At 65.2% G+C, this 16582-nt stretch overlaps 1 protein-coding gene across 4 annotated transcripts; it reads left to right on the top strand.

Annotated features, from left to right (window-relative positions):
• Positions 1–768: 768 nt before the first annotated feature.
• ZDHHC8 (zinc finger DHHC-type palmitoyltransferase 8) lies at positions 769–16101 on the top strand. 4 transcript variants are annotated; one of them, XM_070628030.1, is made up of 11 exons: positions 769–1004; positions 7797–7918; positions 8089–8162; positions 8323–8495; positions 8676–8778; positions 9205–9296; positions 9418–9559; positions 9745–9865; positions 9939–10048; positions 11243–12243; positions 15135–16101. In XM_070628030.1, exons 1-11 carry the CDS (start codon positions 901–903, stop codon positions 15343–15345), a joined length of 2253 nt encoding a protein of 750 aa, XP_070484131.1. In that variant the 5' UTR covers positions 769–900; the 3' UTR covers positions 15346–16101. The 4 variants fall into 4 exon arrangements, with proteins under 4 accessions (XP_070484131.1, XP_070484129.1, XP_070484132.1 ...); XM_070628028.1 differs by having other exon boundaries at positions 770–1004; positions 8089–8246; XM_070628031.1 differs by having other exon boundaries at positions 771–1004; positions 13443–16101.
• Positions 16102–16582: the final 481 nt, after the last annotated feature.

The raw sequence follows: 16582 nt of genomic DNA, 5'->3' as shown, positions 1-16582 counted from the left end.
GGAGGTGGGCCTGCCCAGGGGCCTATCCGGGCGGGGCAGGGTGCCTGGGCTTGCATGGGGCACTCCACCTGCCTCCAGGGGCTGCCTGGCCCTGGGTCCCCACCCACATACACTCCCAAGCCTGCGCAAGGGCCAAGACCAGGAGGACCAGCGCCCCTGCCCCTTAGCCAAGTGGCCTGAGGGCGGCGAGGTGGCAAGAGATAATGAAGGTGCCCCTACAGTGTCACACCCCTGCCCTCGTGAGTGCCCGGGGCTCCAGATGGAGGGCTCTGGCCCTGACTGGGACTAGCATGGAGCAGGGGCCATGGCCTGCCCCGCTGAGACACACTCAGAGGGGTTTAGGGAAAGGTCTGTGCAAACAGGCCCAGGAGGGGACCAACATGCCACAGCGCCAGGGCCTGGCCTTCACTAGGTGGTGGCCCAGGGGGCAAGGCCTGCAGGACTGCGACGTCTGCGTAGCTTCAGAGAACCGCGGGCGCTCGCCTGCCTGGGCACCAAGGGGAGGAGCGGCTGCCGGTCCCAGGGTTCTGATGGCTGCGCAGGATGCCGGCCGAGCTCTGCCGCGCACCGGGCCGAGGGGGCTCAGGGGCTCCAGCGCGCCGGCTGCATCCCGCCGGGAGCGGCCGCGGACCGGTGCGTGGGGCGGCCAGGCCCGGGTGCGTCCTCCGGCGTACCCGGCCCCGCGCCCCGCCGCGCCCCCCGCGCTGCTGGTCCACCTTAAGGGGCGTGCTGACATCAGCGCGCCGCCGCCGCCGCCGCCGCCCGAGGGGTGGGATTTCCTCCGCCGCCGCCGCTGCCGGGCCTGCGCTGCGTCCAGCCCGCCCCGCCCGCCCCCGGCCCGACCCCGGCCGGCCCCGCCCGCCCGGCCCCGGGGAGGGATGCGGCGGCGCGGCGCCCAGGATGCCCCGCAGCCCCGGGACGCGCCTCAAACCCGCCAAGTACATCCCGGTGGCCACGGCAGCCGCGCTGCTGGTCGGCTCCAGCACCCTGTTCTTCGTGTTCACGTGAGTCCCGCCCGTCGCCGGGGGCACAGGCAGCCATGGCCAGGCCAGAAGGGGCAGGGGCTGGGTACAGCAGTGGCTACGACCTGGTGGGACTAGGAGAAAGGGGCCAGCGGGCTGGGCAGGGCAGGGGGCACCAGAGCTGTGGGCGACATGAGCCCCCACCCTTCGCTGAGGCTGAAGTCGTGAGTGTGCCCATCCTGGGGCAGCAGGGACAGGTGAGTCCTGTGTGTGGGGACAGCAGGCACCTCAGGAGTGTGCCAGGCAGGTCCTGGTGGGGGTACTGGGCCTGGACAGGGGAGTGTGTGCAGTGGCTGCCCAGGGTGTGGCTGCAGCCCTCCCCTCCCCGCAGGCTGCATGAGGGGACGTGGGCTGCCCAGAGCTACCAGCGCTCCCTGCAAGGAGCGAGGGTGGCTCTTGGGTCCCCTCCCAGCTGTCTGGCCCTGGGCCAGAGCCATATTGTTCCCACGTAGGTGTGGCCTGGCCCGGCTGCCACGTGCCTGCCTCACAGCTGCTGGTGACGCTGGCCTGGCAGTGCCCTCCGCCCTCCCTTGACCTCCTTCTCAGAAAGGCCCAATGGTCAACAGCTGGTGGGCCCAGGCCAGGCCGCACCCACGGACACTGGCCATGGCCGGCACTGGGACCCTTGAGGCAGAGAGCAGGCAGGGCCCTGGGCCCTGGGCCCGTGCAGCCCTGGCTTCTGCACCTGAGATGCGGAGTGGTGTGTGGATGACACACTTCCTCTCCACGGTCCTGGGGGCCCCCCCAGGGCTCTTTCAGCCACAAGGAGGGGTTAGGGGCTTCAGTATGCAGATCTGTGACCACCCTCCCACACACACACAAGTCCCAGGCGGAGACACTGCCCAGGTGACCAGAGCAACTACCACTTAAGCCTTCCTGGGGACCTGAGGCCTCTGGGGTGGCCGCAGCCAGTGGGGTGTCGGTTCCAAGGCGGGTCAGCCTGAGTGTGAGTGAGCGCGGAGCAGGGGTGGGAGCAGCTGGCCTAGCACCCTTTCACCTGAGCGAGAGTGAGGGTGGCAGCCATGAGGACGACGGGGCTGACTGGGTGCCTGTGGAGACAGAGAGCGCTGCCTGGAGGCCGGGCTGGGGTGGGCGCAGCAGGCCGCCAAAAGCGTGTTTGAAAAGGGCCTGTGTGGACCGGCTTATTTCGGGCTTTGGCAAGCAGGCGTGTTCTCGTCGCTCAGATGCTGCTGGCTGTGGGGCACAGAGGAGCAGGGCGGTGGGCAGTGGGCACTGGGCAGGGGTTGAGGGGGCGTCCCGCTGGGTTTCCTGGAAGGTGGGTCCCAGCCTAGTCCTGGCCTGGGGCTGAGCCAGGATCTTAGGGGTCCCGGCCCTGCCTCCTAGCAACTTGGCCTCCACTTGCCAGGCCTGATGTCTCACTCCTCAAGTGCAACTCAGCGTTTTCCTTCTGACTTTCCAAGTAATACATGTTCTCTTTCAAGAACTTGTAAAATGCAAGAAGAAAATTTAAAGAGAAATTGAAATCAACCCCACCCCAGAGAGCCCGCCGTCTCTTCTCCTCCTAGGCTCTCCTGGGCCCCACTGGAGTGTGCTTGTTGTGAGCCCTTCCTGTGGGGTCAGAGGGCCCTTATGTAGCTGTCCTGTGAACTTGACCCACCTGCAAGTGGCAGGCACTGAGGCTGCTACATGATGCCAAGAGCCAGCTCTCCCTTCCTCTGCTCTCACAGCTGGGCTCTGGGTTCAGGGACACCCGTGCCACCAGAAGCAGGGTTCCCTGGGGGCACCTGCGTCCTGCCCTGCTGGGGACCAGTCTACCTGGGAGAAGGAGCTGTGCATGGCCCACGGCAGGGGGCTCCAGGGGCACGAGCCAGGCTTCAGGTGCAGCGACCATCTAGCCGGGGCGCCTCACTCGCTGCCCGGAACAGGGCTTCCCCACAGCCCGACCCGGAGGCCACATTCCCTGGGCTGAATGGCCACTGGGGCCCCTGGCTTGCCTCTGCCCTGGCCCTGCTGGGCTCCTTCGAGGCAGCCGGCTTCCTGAGGACAGGCTCTGCAGGGCGGCCATGCCCAGCTTGCTGATTCCGGGCAAGCAGGGGCCAGGCGGCTCCCTCCTTGCGACCAGCCTCTCGTCACCTGGACACCCACACTTCCACCCTGTTTCTGGGCCCAGGCCTGCTGCAGCCTCAGAACATGCCAGGAGGGAGCAGCCCCTCTTCTGCCCTCCACCCTGTCTGCGGGGCCCCTGACTTCTGCCTTCTCTGACTTTGCGCCTTGGACTTCACTGATCCTGAGTGGCCCCAGACCCTCTCTCTGCGCTCAGGAAACGTGAGCTGCCCGCTATGGGGCAGGTCCATTCAGGCAGTGGCTCCTGGTGTCATGCAGGGTGGAGAGCCCCAGGCCTGGAGGACCAAGGACCCCTCCTGCAGGCCAGCTCACTGAGGGGGCTGGGAGCAGCAGGACATGCCGACATGTTGCCAGGAGAGACTGGGGCGTGGGAAGGATGCCCAGAAGTGAGGGCATCCCCCTCTGAGGATGGGGAGCACACCACAGGACAGGTTCCCAGGGGCCCTCCTCCAGGAAGCCTTCCTGGGCTCCTGGTGTGGTCATGTCCCCCTGGGCCCCAGAAGCCCTTCACATTATGGCTCAGCAGCAGGCTAGGTCAGGTGCTGGGTGCAGGGCTCCCAGAGCCCCCAGGCCGGGCCTCTGCCCTTCCTCCTTCCAGAGCTACTTTGCTGACTGATGAGGACGCTGTGAACGTCAGAGGGCCGCGGCTGCTTGGTGGGATGGGACGCCTGGGGCCGGACTGAGGCGTCTCGTCTCTGCCCAGGGCCAGTGGGCTGACTTCTGGGATGTTGAGGCTGGTCCCCAGGATGAGCCCTCGCCATGCTCGGAGGCCTGGACAGGCCATAAGACCCAGCCTGGGACAGTGGGAGCTCCAGCCCAGGACCAGGCCTGCCTGTGGCAGGGCCGGGTGGACAAAGCTGCTGGCAGGGGCCGCATGGGGAGGGGGAAACTTGGTGTGTGCCCTGCCAGGACTCACTGTGTGTGGGCTGGGATATCCCTGGCCCCTGAGCCTGTTTCCCCATCTGCTCAGCTGTCTGTAGGCATTGGATGGGTGGGTGCATGTGGCCAGAGGTCCTGCCTGGCATGATCAGGGAAGAGTGGCCACAGACCCTCTGGTCCTGGGTGCCCCCGTGTGTGAGCATCACTCTCAAACACAAACGGTGTTAATGAAGAACTTGATTTAAATGAAGACATCTGAGTTAAAGTTTTCCATCCCACGTTTAGCTGTGTTGTGCATGCTCCCCATGCAGAACCCCCCCACCCCTGCTGGGTGGTGTCTCCCTGCCGGCCTTGACCTGGGTGGTGCCCATGGCAGTGGCCTTGACGCTGGGGAGGTGGGGGCTGTCGAGGGAGGAGGGCTTGGAGCCTCAGAGCTGGGCTGACCCCAGGCCTGCAGTGCAGCTGCAGCCAGTAGAGAGTGGCTGACCCCTGCCTGGCAGGGCAAGCCGGGAGTATATGGTCCCCTGGGTGGGTGTGGAGTGTCATCCCTGTGGGCAGAGGGGCCCTCTGAAGCCTAGGTGTGAGGTGGCCTGAGCAGTGCTGCATGTGAGGCCTGGCCCCTAGGCTTGCGTGTCTTCCATGTCTTCATGCTTGCCCGTCCACAGGGAGCATAGGGGAGTCCAGAGAGGGCGTGCAGTGGTCAGTGGGAGAAGGGACGTGTCTGCGTCTCTGTGTTCACGTGTGCATATGTCTGTGTTTGTGCATGAATGAAGGTGGAGCTATGCCTGTGTGTGTGTGTGCCAGCATGTGCACAAGTATGCATGTCTGTACACACAAATGTTCGTGTATGTGTCTTTCATGTTGACACATGTTCGCTTGTGTTTGTGCACATGTACCTTTTGTGTGTGTGGGTGTCTGTGCATGCTCGTGCACTGTGCACATGTGCATTCACACATGCATGTCTCGGAGCATGTTGGGGGTGTCTGTGTGCACTGTATATGTGTGCAAGCACTTGTCCCTGCATGTTTGTGTGGGCATGCCTGTGTGTCTGCATGTGCCTACATGTGCTCTTTCATCTTCTCTCACTTAGCCATTTCCTGAGGTAGCTGAGTTCCGGGCCCTGGCAGCATTGGCCAGTGAGCCAGTCCTATTAGGCATGATCCAGGCCCGGGCCGCCTTACGACACAGCCTGGTGGTAAAGGCCACCTGGGGGAAGTTGAGGGGACAGGAATGCATGGGAGTGCCTGATCCTGGGTCTGAGTCAAGCCTGGGGGACTGGAGACCATGGCCAGAGGGACAGTGGCTCAGGCCTGGTCAGAGAACCCGACCCTCCAAAGCCTGCCCGACACTGGTTACAGCCCCACCCACCCTCTCTAGGATGCGCGGCCCAGGCACGCAGATGGCTGTGCTCACGCTGGACAGAGGCCACCCCGTGCCTCAGTGCAAGCACGGCCCAGTCACAGTGCAGATTTCCAGATGTGGCCCCGTCGCTGCATGGCTGCTGTTCCCCCAGCCCCAGGCATCTCACCTGGGGATGCTGTCTAGCCCATGTGGCCTGTCTGTGGGGTCACTGAGGCTGAGAGAGGACAAAGCAGTACCTGCCGCCTGGGCCCGTGGGAACTCTGGTCAGGGCGGGGGGTGCTGCCCGTGGGCTTTAGTCCCTGCCTGCCTGTGAGCTGGCCCAATCCCAGCTCAGAAGCAACCTGCCCTCAGGCCGTGGGCGTGTGACAAGCCACTGATATTTGCTCTTTCTCTGTAAAATGGGGAGGTCAGAAGTACCCCGCTGCAACTGGGAGGGTGGAATGTCTGGTCCACTGTGCAGGGCTGTTGGGCAGCAGGCTAAGGGTACTCCCCAGCAAGAGCTGGACAGCAATGGCGGACGGGGCCCACCCTCCAGCCTCCCCCACATGTCCTCCTGCCTTCAGTGCCTGCCCATCTGCTGCACCCCTTGTCTGCACGTCCACCTGTCCTCAGCCGGTCCCAGCGCTCCCGGGCCCCCACAGCCCCTTCCTTTCCCAGAACAGGCTGGACAGGGCAGGGCCGTGAGGTCAGAAGTGGCCTGTGGACAGCACAGCCATGAGGACCCACATTTGCTTTGATGATCTTCTGTCAACTGCTTGAAATTCTTGACACTTTTGTAACAACGGGCCTGTGTTTTCATTTTGCGTGGGTCGTGTGGCCAGCTCTTCTCAGAAGGTGCTGTGGGGAGCTGGTTTGCAAGGCCTGAGTTGGGTCTGCAGTGCCCATGTCTCCCTGGGTCCGGAGGTGTCTGCTTCTCTCCAGGGGGTGGCTCCACCTTTGCAGAATGGCTTGGCTCAGAGGCCACAAACACACATTAAGCATCATCTGTTTGCCAGGATGGGCAGTGTGGAAGGTGTCTGCGGGTGGGCACTCGGGGCTGCCTGGGCAGGGATGGCGGAGGAAGGCCCTCCTGGCAGGTAGAGGGACCCCATGTCCTCAGGCCGTGTAGCCACCTCCACAGCGGGTCCTGGAGAAGAGGAATGGGTGGCTCCCGGCCCAGCGAGCATGCTGCCGTGGGAAGCATACTCTTTAAATAGCCTCTCGCCTTCCACTAAAAATAGGAAGTTCTGCTGCCGTGGAGGTGGGGCTGGGGCGGCAGGGCTGGCTGCTGGCCAAGGCAGGCGTGGGTGCGGCAGCATGGCCGGTGTGCGCTGGGGCGGCGGGCAGGGCCACGGGCACTGCTCACCCTGCTGGCAGCCATGACACCCTGTCCTCCTGATCGAGTCTGCTCAGGGGGATTCCCACTGGCCCCCCAAGTCTGCAGAGAGCCTGGGTGCCCCCTGCTTGTCACAGAAGCTGTGGGAGAGATGGAGAGCCTGAGGCCAGAGGAGATCCGTGGGAGGAAAGTGAGCCGACTCAGGAACCCACTGCAGGCTCAGGGCAGGGGGCCACAGGCCATGTGCCCAAGAACCACGGGTCTCCACAGAGGGGGCTCTCGTCAGGTCCCATGAGGGCTGAGGAAGACGCTTTCTGTGGCAGACCATCCACTAGGGAGGTGTGCAAGCCCCTTACGGGGAGCCAGGAGTCTGAGAAGGCTTCCTGGAAGAGGGGGCAGCCTGAGCCAAGTGCTGAGGGATGGTGAGGGGTGGTGAAGGGGTAGGGGCATCGTGCTTTTCAAGAGTCTCTGTGTTCCGCACTGCCACGTGAGGAGTAAGGTGACAAACCAAAACGAAGGGGCTGCCTGGGTGGGGATGTGCCCGGGGCCCAAACCCCGAGACTGTGCCCCTCAGGGGAGCCCCCCTTCCTTGGGGCCCCCCACGCCCCAGAGTCTCCCTGGAGAAGGGGCCCTGCCAAGCCAGGGACAGGTCTGGGTGAGGGGGAGCGGGCTCACTTCCTGTCCTGGGCTCCTGCCTCCAGTCTGCGTCCTCCCAGGGCGGGGGGCCCGGGAAAGACACTGGGCTGGGGTGGAGGAGGCGGCTTGGCTCTGGCCGCTCCTCTGAAATGCTGTGACCCCGGGCCTCCGTTGAGCATCTCTGCACCCCACTTCCCCAACTGTGAGCTGAGAGTTCTTAACAGCCAGCGGGGTGTGGCCAAGGCCAGAGTTGGCACACAGGGAGCCTGCACACTGTCACGACACGCACAGCGCCTGGTGGCTGCGCACAGGAGTGGCGGGCCTAGGGGCAGAGGCCTCCCAGGGTGCCCGTGGCAGCAGTGGCTTCCCTGACTGCCACGCTGACCACTGATGGTGGCCTCAAAGGCCCAGCGTGCACACACGTGGCCATGCCCCTGCATCCCTCGCACCCACTCACCACACCTCCAGACCCAGCTCTGGCCTGCTGTCCAACGCAGGTGCCCATGGTTGACGCGAGCTGTGTCCCCAGCCATTCCCGTCTACAATGGCATCATCTTCCTCTTTGTCCTGGCCAACTTCAGCATGGCCACCTTCATGGACCCTGGCGTCTTCCCCCGAGGTAGGGCCCTGTGCTGGGGCAGCTCATCTGCTCACTTTCACTAGAGTGTGAGTGGCTGACCTGGGAGGGCCTTAGGGGAGGGGGGTCCCGGTACCTGGGCTGGCAGATCGGGGAGAGGCTCTTCTGCCAGGGAAGTCACTTTCCTGCTGCTCCCCGGCCCCGGCTCACAGCGGATGAGGACGAGGATAAGGAGGACGACTTCCGGGCCCCCCTGTACAAGAACGTGGATGTGCGGGGCATCCAGGTCCGTATGAAGTGGTGCGCCACCTGCCACTTCTACCGCCCGCCGCGCTGCTCCCACTGCAGCGTCTGCGACAACTGCGTAGAGGTGACCGCCCTGCCCCGCCCTCCCCCTGCCCCTCCCCCCCGCCTGCTGTGCGCCCTGATGTGCTGCTCCTGCCCAGGACTTCGACCACCACTGCCCCTGGGTCAACAACTGCATCGGGCGTCGCAACTACCGCTACTTCTTCCTGTTCCTGCTGTCGCTCAGTGCGCACATGGTGGGTGTCGTCGCCTTTGGCCTGGTCTACGTGCTGAACCACGCCGAGGGGCTGGGCGCTGCCCACACCACCATCACGTATCCTTGGCCTGACCACACTGACTTTGGTCCCCATGTTTTACAGGGGGAACCGAGGCTCAGAGGGGTGGTTGGCTGCTTGGGAGTCCCAGGGGGTCGTTTGCCCTTGCTGGGTGGGCAGTCTGTCCACAGGCACCTGCTTCATGTTCTTGCCCACGGCTGTTGGCCTTAACTGGCCAGCATGGCTGTCATGTGTGTGGCCGGCCTCTTCTTCATCCCCGTCATTGGCCTCACCGGCTTCCACGTGGTGCTGGTCACTCGGGGGCGCACCACCAACGAGCAGGTGCAGACCCTGAGTGGGGCCATGCGGTGATGGGGATTGGCGTGGGAGGATCCTGATGGGCCAAGAGGGCCAGGGCTGCACAGGGACCATGGCGGGGTCGGGGCAGGGCTGCAGGAGCCCTCTGTCTGTGCAGCTTCAGTGGGGGGCTCTGCCCCTGGAGACCCCAGGTGGGGTTTGGGGTATAGGGCTGTACCTGCCCTGTCCCCCTACTCACTCCCGCTTGCGGACACTGTGGCCACCAGTGACTCAGAGCCCAGAAATTCAACAGCTCCCTGCAGGGACAGGCCTGGGGTGACCTGGGTGGGGTGCCCTGGGCTGACCCTGCCCAGCCTGCCCTGAGAACCCCAGCTGTCCCTGTCTGTCCTCCTGCCCACCTTGGCCTGGACCCTGGGTGGCCAAGTCGGCTGAAGGGTCCCGTGTCCACAGGTGACGGGCAAGTTCCGAGGGGGCGTGAATCCTTTCACCCGAGGCTGCTGTGGGAACGTGGAACATGTGCTGTGCAGCCCCCTGGCGCCCCGGTGAGGCTTGGGCGGGGCTCAGGGTTGGCAGCTGCAGATCCTCAGCTTGGTCCACCTCTGCCCTCGGCAGGTGAGGCCAGCAGGGTGGCCCTGGCCACTGACCCCCCTGCTCCGGATGCAGGTACGTAGCAGAGCCGCCCCGGCTGCCGCTTGGCGCGCGCCTGAAACCACCCTTCCTTCGGCCCGAGCTCCTGGAGCGAGCCGCACCGCTCAAGGTCAAACTTAGCGACAACGGGCTGAAGGCCAGCCTGGGCCGCAGCAAGGTGGGGCCCTGGGGTGGGGTGTGGGATGCGGTGAGGGTCAGACCGCTGGAGACGGGGAGCAGGCAGGTCGGAGGGGCCTAGAAGGGAGGGACTGGAAAGATCCCCAGGATTCTCCAGATGAAGTCCCCGGTTAAGCCCCGCCCCTCGCCCGCACCCTCCCCACCACTGACCACGCCCCCTCCCAGTCCAAGGGCAGCCTGGACCGGCTGGATGAGAAGCCACTGGACCTGGGGCCGCCGCTGCCCCCCAAGGCGGACGCCAGCACATTCAGCGGCGACCGGCAGACCCCACGCCCAGGCAGTGCTGGTGAGGTGGGGGCGGCCAAGCGGGGTGAGGGGCACGGACTGACCGCAGCCTGACCGAGGTCCATCACCCCCAGAGAGTGCCCTGTCGGCGCAGAGGACCAGCCCCCCGACACCAGCCATGTACAAGTTCCGGCCCGCCTTTCCCACGGGTCCCAAGGCGCCCTTCTGCGGGCCCAGTGAGCAGGTGAGGCCTGGGCCCGCCCCGGGAAGCCCCGCCCCGCCCCGCCCCGGGAGGCCCCACCCCCAGAGGCCCTGCCCCGGGACGCCCCTCCCCCAGGGGCCTTGCCCCTGGGGCTCTGTCCCAGAGAACCCGGTGAGGGCGTTGGTGGCATTGCCGCTGACCGGGTAGGGGCTGCCCCCAGGATGCCTGGGATTCCACCATTACTCCCTCGGCAAGGCCCAGAAGGCTCCAGAAGAATCTGAGATTGTTTGAGAAAGCTCGTTTATTTTCCCTGAGTTGTATGAGCTCTCTGTTCACTGTGGAGCCGTTGGCAGCCTGGACAGCCTGACGAGTGATCCAGAGCCCTGAGCATGCCCCAGCTGCCCCCTCCTCCACAGCCCCCTCAGAGGCAGGCCTGCAGCTGGGCCAGCACACCTAGACCGGGGAGCTCCTCCCCCACGACAGATGTCCTGTGCCACCTGGCCTCTTTGGCTGCTGGGCCGGGCAGTGAGTCTGGGCTTTCCTGGCCCCAAGAGGAGTGTCCATTAGCCCTTCTTGGGGATGGGGGTGCTTTAGGTGCCATCGCCCAGGTTGCCTCCTTCCTGGGATCATCCTGGATCCCATGGAGGGTCCTGCTGGTTGGCCAAGTGCCCTGAGGCCACATTTGTCCTCATCCACATCCCCTCTGGGTTTTGACGTTCTGCAGGCTCTTGTCCCCAGACCAAACCCATATGCCTCAATCATGGAGATCTGTTGTGGTGGCTGCCCCTGGGCTGGGCGGGCTCTAAAGGCACTTCCCTGGGCATCTGCAGCTGCCAGCTCTGCCCTTGCACTGCAGCACCCCTGACCCTCAGCCGTGGGGTGCCTGGGAAAGCACCCTGGGTCGTTGTGTGGTTATTACGTCTCCTCGAGGTACTCCTCCCAAGGCTGCCCCCCCAGCCCCTTTCTCCCCACTGGGGGACTGCCAGCAGGGGTAGAATGTACAGCCTTCCGTGGGTCGACATCGTCTGGGCGCTCTGCTCCATCCTGTCCCCACTTCCTTCTGTGATGGGCAAGGAAGAGGTAGTCAGGAAATAGCTTCTGGGGACAGCTGGGTGGTTGCAGCTGCCACCGCCTTTGATGTCTGCAGGATCGCAGTCTCCACGTGGGCACCGAGCACCTGGTGGTGGGCAGGGCATGACGAGTGGGCAGCGTAGACATGTCCCCTCTGTCCGCCAGGTCCCTGGGCCTGACTCCCTGACGCTGGGAGAAGACAGCATCCACAGCCTGGACTTCGCGTCCGAGCCCAGCCTGGACCTCCCCGACTATGCTCCTGGTGGCCTGCATGCGGCCTACCCACCATCCCCGCCTCTCAGTGCCGCCGACACCTTCGCCGGCGCCTTGCGCTCCCTGAGCCTCAAGGCTGCGAGCCGGCGGGGGGGGGACCATGTGGCCCTGCAGCCCCTGCGTTCTGAGGGTGGGCCCCCCACACCCCACCGCAGCATCTTTGCCCCCCACGCACTGCCCAACCGCAATGGCAGCCTGTCCTACGACAGTCTGCTTAACCCCGGCTCACCTGGCAGCCACACGTGCCCGGCCCACCCCTTGGCTGGTGTGGCTGGCTACCGCTCACCCTACCTGCACCCGGGGGTGGTGAGCGACCCCCCGCGGCCCCCGCCCCGCAGCTTCAGCCCCGTGCTGGGCCCTCGGCCACGGGAGCCCTCGCCCGTGCGCTACGACAACCTGTCCAGGACCATCATGGCCTCCATCCAGGAGCGCAAGGACAGGGAGGAGCGGGAGCGGCTGCTGCGCTCTCAGGCCGACTCGCTCTTCGGCGACTCAGGCGTCTATGATGCGCCCAGCTCCTACAGCCTGCAGCAGGCCAGCGTGCTGCCCGAGGGCTCCCGTGGCCCCGCGCGGCGCTGCGGCTCCAGAGATGACCTGGTGGCTGGGCCTGGCTTTGGTGGTGCCCGCAACCCTGCACTGCAGACGTCGCTGTCCTCACTGTCAAGCGCTGTGAGCCGGGCTCCTCGGACCTCATCGTCCTCCCTGCAGGCTGACGTGGCCAACAACAACGCCCCAGGGCCCCGGCCAGGCAGCGGCTCACATAGGTCGCCAGTGCGCCAAGGCCCGCCCTCCCCACCCAGCACTCCTCGCTCACCCTCCTTCGCTGGCCCCAAGGCTGTCGCCTTCATCCACACGGACCTCCCGGAACCACCGCCCTCACTGGCCGTGCAGAGGTGGGTGCTGGGGTGCAGGGGCTTCCCGGCCCAGGGCAGGTGTCCAGCCGCCTATGGGGCCTCTTGGCTGAGCACCTGTGGGTTGTCCACGAGGCCTGTGGCTGCCTAGGAGGAGCAGCTTCACCTGCCTTGGAGGCTCCTGGCTGGCCCGTGTGAGGGTAGCCCAGCTCCAAGGACACCCGGCACATCCCAGGACGGGGAGGCAGGAGGATTTGCTTCTTGAGCCCAACACCCCACATTTCCTTGGCTCACACAGACTGGGTGCATGGGGGACCCAGGGCTTCTTTTTATGGGGTGATGCCACTGTCCCTGTCCAGGAGGCTGAGTCTGGGTGACATCGCCCTGCAGCAGAATGTGCCACCCTGGGGGCCGCAGCCCTGGCCCTCTGTGGGGCACACAACCCAGGGAAGCAAGGGCTGCCCTGCTCATAGATGGGAAAACCGAGGTCTGGAGGAAGCAGGTTGGTCCTAGGCCCCCAGCGGGTGGGTAACAGGATGCTGGGCTGGCTGCCTCTCAGGGCCAGGTCCAAGTACAAGAGCTGAGCACCTGCTGTGTGCAGGGCCCCACCCTGGGCGCATTAGTGTCATTAGGGCATCACCCCGGCTACCGAGCACAGGCTTGGTCCTGGGGGTAGGGTGCTGTTGTGGGTGTGAGGGCGGGGCCTGAGGCCCAGCAGGTGGCAGCTGTGCAGTGGTGAAGCAGAGACAGCCACCGAGAGTGGGAGGGGCTCCTGCCCTGTGAATGTTTGCACAGTGAAGTCAGAGATGCACTTGGTCAGTGCTAGGCAGCCGGAGGGCAGAGGGCAACCCCACGTTTTCCTCAGAGGGAGCAGGATCCCGTTACCACTGGGCTCCCCAGGTTCAGGCACTAGAACAGGGCCGGGCCTGGGGGCTCGGCTGGCTAGCGTCCACCTCGCCTCCCTATGCAATGGTCTGTGCTAGTGGGAGGTGCCAAAGGACCAGGAAGGGGGATGATGGCCATTCTGATGTCTGTCTGTCTGTCCTGTGACAGCACAGCACCTCCCTCGGCAGGCTCTGCATCCCCACCCATTTTCTGGGCAGGACCTTCCGAGCTCAGAGGGTGGGGCTGCCGAGGGCTCTGTTGCGTCTGCGTTATCTGTCCTGTTGCCTCTGCTGGCCCATTCTGCCGTGGTCCCGTGTTCACTGTGTGCGTGCGTGTGTGTGCTTGTTTTGATGCAGGGACCACCCTCAGCTGAAGACCCCCCCAAGTAAGCTTAATGGGCAGTCCCCAGGCCTGGCCCGCCTGGGGCCTGCTGCCGGCCCCCCGGGGCCCTCCGCCAGTCCTGCCCGGCACACGCTCGTTAAGAAGGTGTCCGGCGTGGGTGGGACCACGTACGAGATCTCGGTGTGAGGACTGACCAGCACCCATCTGCTGGGGCACCACGGGGACCAGGACCCCCCAGCGGCTGCCCCCCTCCCGACTCCTCTGCCCCAGGAGCGGAGGCCCAGGCTTCGTGTGGACACATCAGCGGGAGAGAGAACTACGCCTCCACGAGCCTGTCCCTCGCCCTCCACCCATCCGTCCACCCATCTGCTCACCAGGGCACGACTGGGCTGAGGGCCACCGGGCTGCAGGATCTGTGTGTCAGTGGCCCCGCCCCATGGGTGAGGCAGTGAGGGGGTGCAGTCTGCAGCTGCACAGCCTGCACCTGTGCCCCCCGAGGTTGTCACCAGGCCAGTCCCTACCACTCCCCTTACACACGGGTCCCTATGGCCCAGAGATGGACAGAGGGGCCTGGGCCCATCCTCCTGGACCAAGGGCCCCACTGCCCGGCTGCTCCTAACCGGTTGCCTTTCAGGGACCCGCAGAAGTTTGTAGCTTGACAAGGCCAGTTCTTCTGTGGGGAGTCCAGCCCCCAGCCCACTAGCACCCAGCTCTGAGGTTGCTCTGGGTTCTGACAGACAGGTGGACGGACAGACGGACAGCCAGCTATGGGTGGGGTCTGGGCTCCGTGTGTCCCGTCTCGCCCAGCTGGTGGGCGCGTCCCCGTGTCTGTGCGCTGAGCTGCCGTGCCTCGTCCCCTGTGTTAATGCTCGGGCCCCCCTGCCCCCCTGCCGGGAAACCCGCTTTCATTGAAGCCTTAACCTCTGCTTTATGCTCTTGTGGGAGGCGACAGGGGCAGGTGGGAGCAGACCGGGCCGGACGCTGCCAGGGGGGCCCATGAGACCAGGAGCCCCCTCCCTGCCCACCTGGAGATTCCCCACCCCAAGGCATGCAAATCCGGGCTGCCGAGCCTCGGCGCCTGCGTGGGAAGCACACTGGGGAGGGGTCGGAGTTTCACCTGGCGCCAGGGACCTGGGAGTAAGCACACGGCAGCGTCCGCTTGCGTTGTGTCTGTTTTATGTTTTTATATCTACATCTATATATATATATATAATTTTATTAAAAAAAGAAAAAGAGTCACTTTGATTCTTTCCTTGAGCAAGGCCAGGCTATTGCTGCAATGTGGGGGCTCCGGGGGCGGGGGCCAGCGGGTCAGGCTCTGGGAGAGGCGCTGGCTGGCAGCCTGGGTTCGGATGTTCCGAGTGGGCATTTCTGCTGACTTAAGCCGAGCTGGGGCCCTGGGAAGTGGGGGCTGAAAAGCATGAGGTTCCCTTGGGTCCATGTCATCCCTAGCCGTTAACGGGTCATTTGGAGAAAGGCTGGGGTCGCAGCCACCCCAGGGGACCCCTGGGAACCCAAGGGCTAGGAGGAGGTGGAATGGGGGTGCATACGGGGCCGCCCATTGCTTTGCAAAGCTGAGACAGCCTGGGCAGAGCTGGGGGCTGGCCCAGTGTGGGAGGGACCTGGCCTGGCCCACACTGGGCAGTTCTGCTCCACGCTGACCCCCACCTTTCTGCTTCTCTCTCACGGGATGCTGCGGCCCGCAGGGGGCGGATCGGCACCTGCAGCCGTGGATGGGGGTGGCGTGGCCAGTCCAGGGTGCCCCCCGGCCTGCACCTGTGCCACCTTGGCCTCCCTGAGGACCACTCGACGCTGCGGGCCCCCTGGAGCCCGGCTGCTGGGGCTGTTTGCCGCCCGCACTCGGCCGCCTCCAGCCTTTTCCCTGGCCTCTTGGGGCCTGAGCGGGACGCCAAGTAGGCAGCTCTGGGGCCCAGGACAACCTAGCCCTAGGAGCCAGGCTGCCACGGACCCTGGACCTGGGCTGGGGGTCCCCTCTCCACCAGCCACACCTTGACCGACTCCCAGCCCACCGGGGCCCGTGACCCTGTGCCCACCCACCTCAGGAAGTCCCCACCTACCGCAGGCTGTCCAACACCCCAGGCGGGGGCCCTGGAGCTGTTGGGACCAGCACAGCCTTCCCGGGGTGTCATGCCATCACCCCAACTTCCCTGTCTGACCAAGCACTTTAGATGCCACTTCCTCCCCAGGGAGCCCAGGCCTCTATGGGTTGGGCTGGGGTGGGGGTCTCAGGTTGCCCCCGCAGGTCACTGCACTCCCTCCTCCCTGCACCTGACACATGAACGGATGCCTTAACCTGGAGCTACCAGCCTGGTGAGCGGTCCAGGCCCCGCCAGGGTCGGGAGGAGCCCCTGCTGCCCAGTGCGGTTCATGGACGGCTTCTGCCCTCGCCCCGCCCGGGTGGTGCTCACTCTGAGATGTCACATCCGGGGAGCTCAGAGGGCTCCGCTGTCCCCTACCCTGCAGTCTCTGGCCAGCAGGGCCTGGGCGCCCCAGGGGCAGGGAAGGGCCCGCCAGCCCTTTTCCCGCCCGGGCAGTGGCTCTGTTTCTCCCACTGGGGGTGAGCAAGCCACAAAGCTATTCTCTATTGTTCTGAAGCGGATTCCCCTCGCCCTGATTTAATGCCCTAAATAAAATGTTTGGTGTTTACCTCCATGGCTCTGTCCACCAGCATGGTCTCCCTGTCCACTGCGCCTTGGGGCAGTACCAGGAGGCCAGACTGGACAGGGACCCTGGGTTGGGGAGGGGACAAGAGCAGGGGGGCCGGGGGGCGGGAAAGTGGCCAGGTGGGTGTGGGGAGGGTGGGGAGGTCTGCCAGCCAGGGACTGGGGTTACGTGAGGGGTGGGAGGTCAGTGGGCCAGCAGATTCAGGGCTGAGGGCCTCATCACTGAGGTCCCCCAGTTGGGCCCTGCCGCAGGGATGAGGCCTGAGGACCCCTGGTGCTCACAGTGGAGACCCTCCTGTGACAACCTTGGCTCAGAGCCCTCCCGGGTGCCAGGGACAGGCTGGGGGCTTCCTGTGGAGGGGCGGCTGTCCAGTGGGAGAATGGGGCGTGGGGGCTGAGGTGGGGGCACCACCCTGAGGGACCCCCCTGTGAGATGTGTCTCAGAAGGTGGCAAAGCCTCCTGCCCCCCA

This window comes from Equus przewalskii, chromosome 7, assembly GCF_037783145.1.
Source record: "Equus przewalskii isolate Varuska chromosome 7, EquPr2, whole genome shotgun sequence".
Classification (NCBI taxonomy): Eukaryota; Metazoa; Chordata; class Mammalia; order Perissodactyla; family Equidae; genus Equus; species Equus przewalskii.
This window is presented reverse-complemented; position numbering and strand designations above follow the sequence as displayed.

Coding starts and splice junctions, on each gene's coding strand:
- ZDHHC8 (XM_070628028.1), top strand. CDS start 901: ATGCCCCGCAGCCCCGGGACGCGCCTCAAACCCGCCAAGTACATCCCG. Junction 8,779..9,204: donor GGCGCACCACCAACGAGCAG/GTGCAGACCCTG, acceptor CCGTGTCCACAG/GTGACGGGCAAGTTCCGAGG. Junction 10,049..11,242: donor TCTGCGGGCCCAGTGAGCAG/GTGAGGCCTGGG, acceptor TCTGTCCGCCAG/GTCCCTGGGCCTGACTCCCT.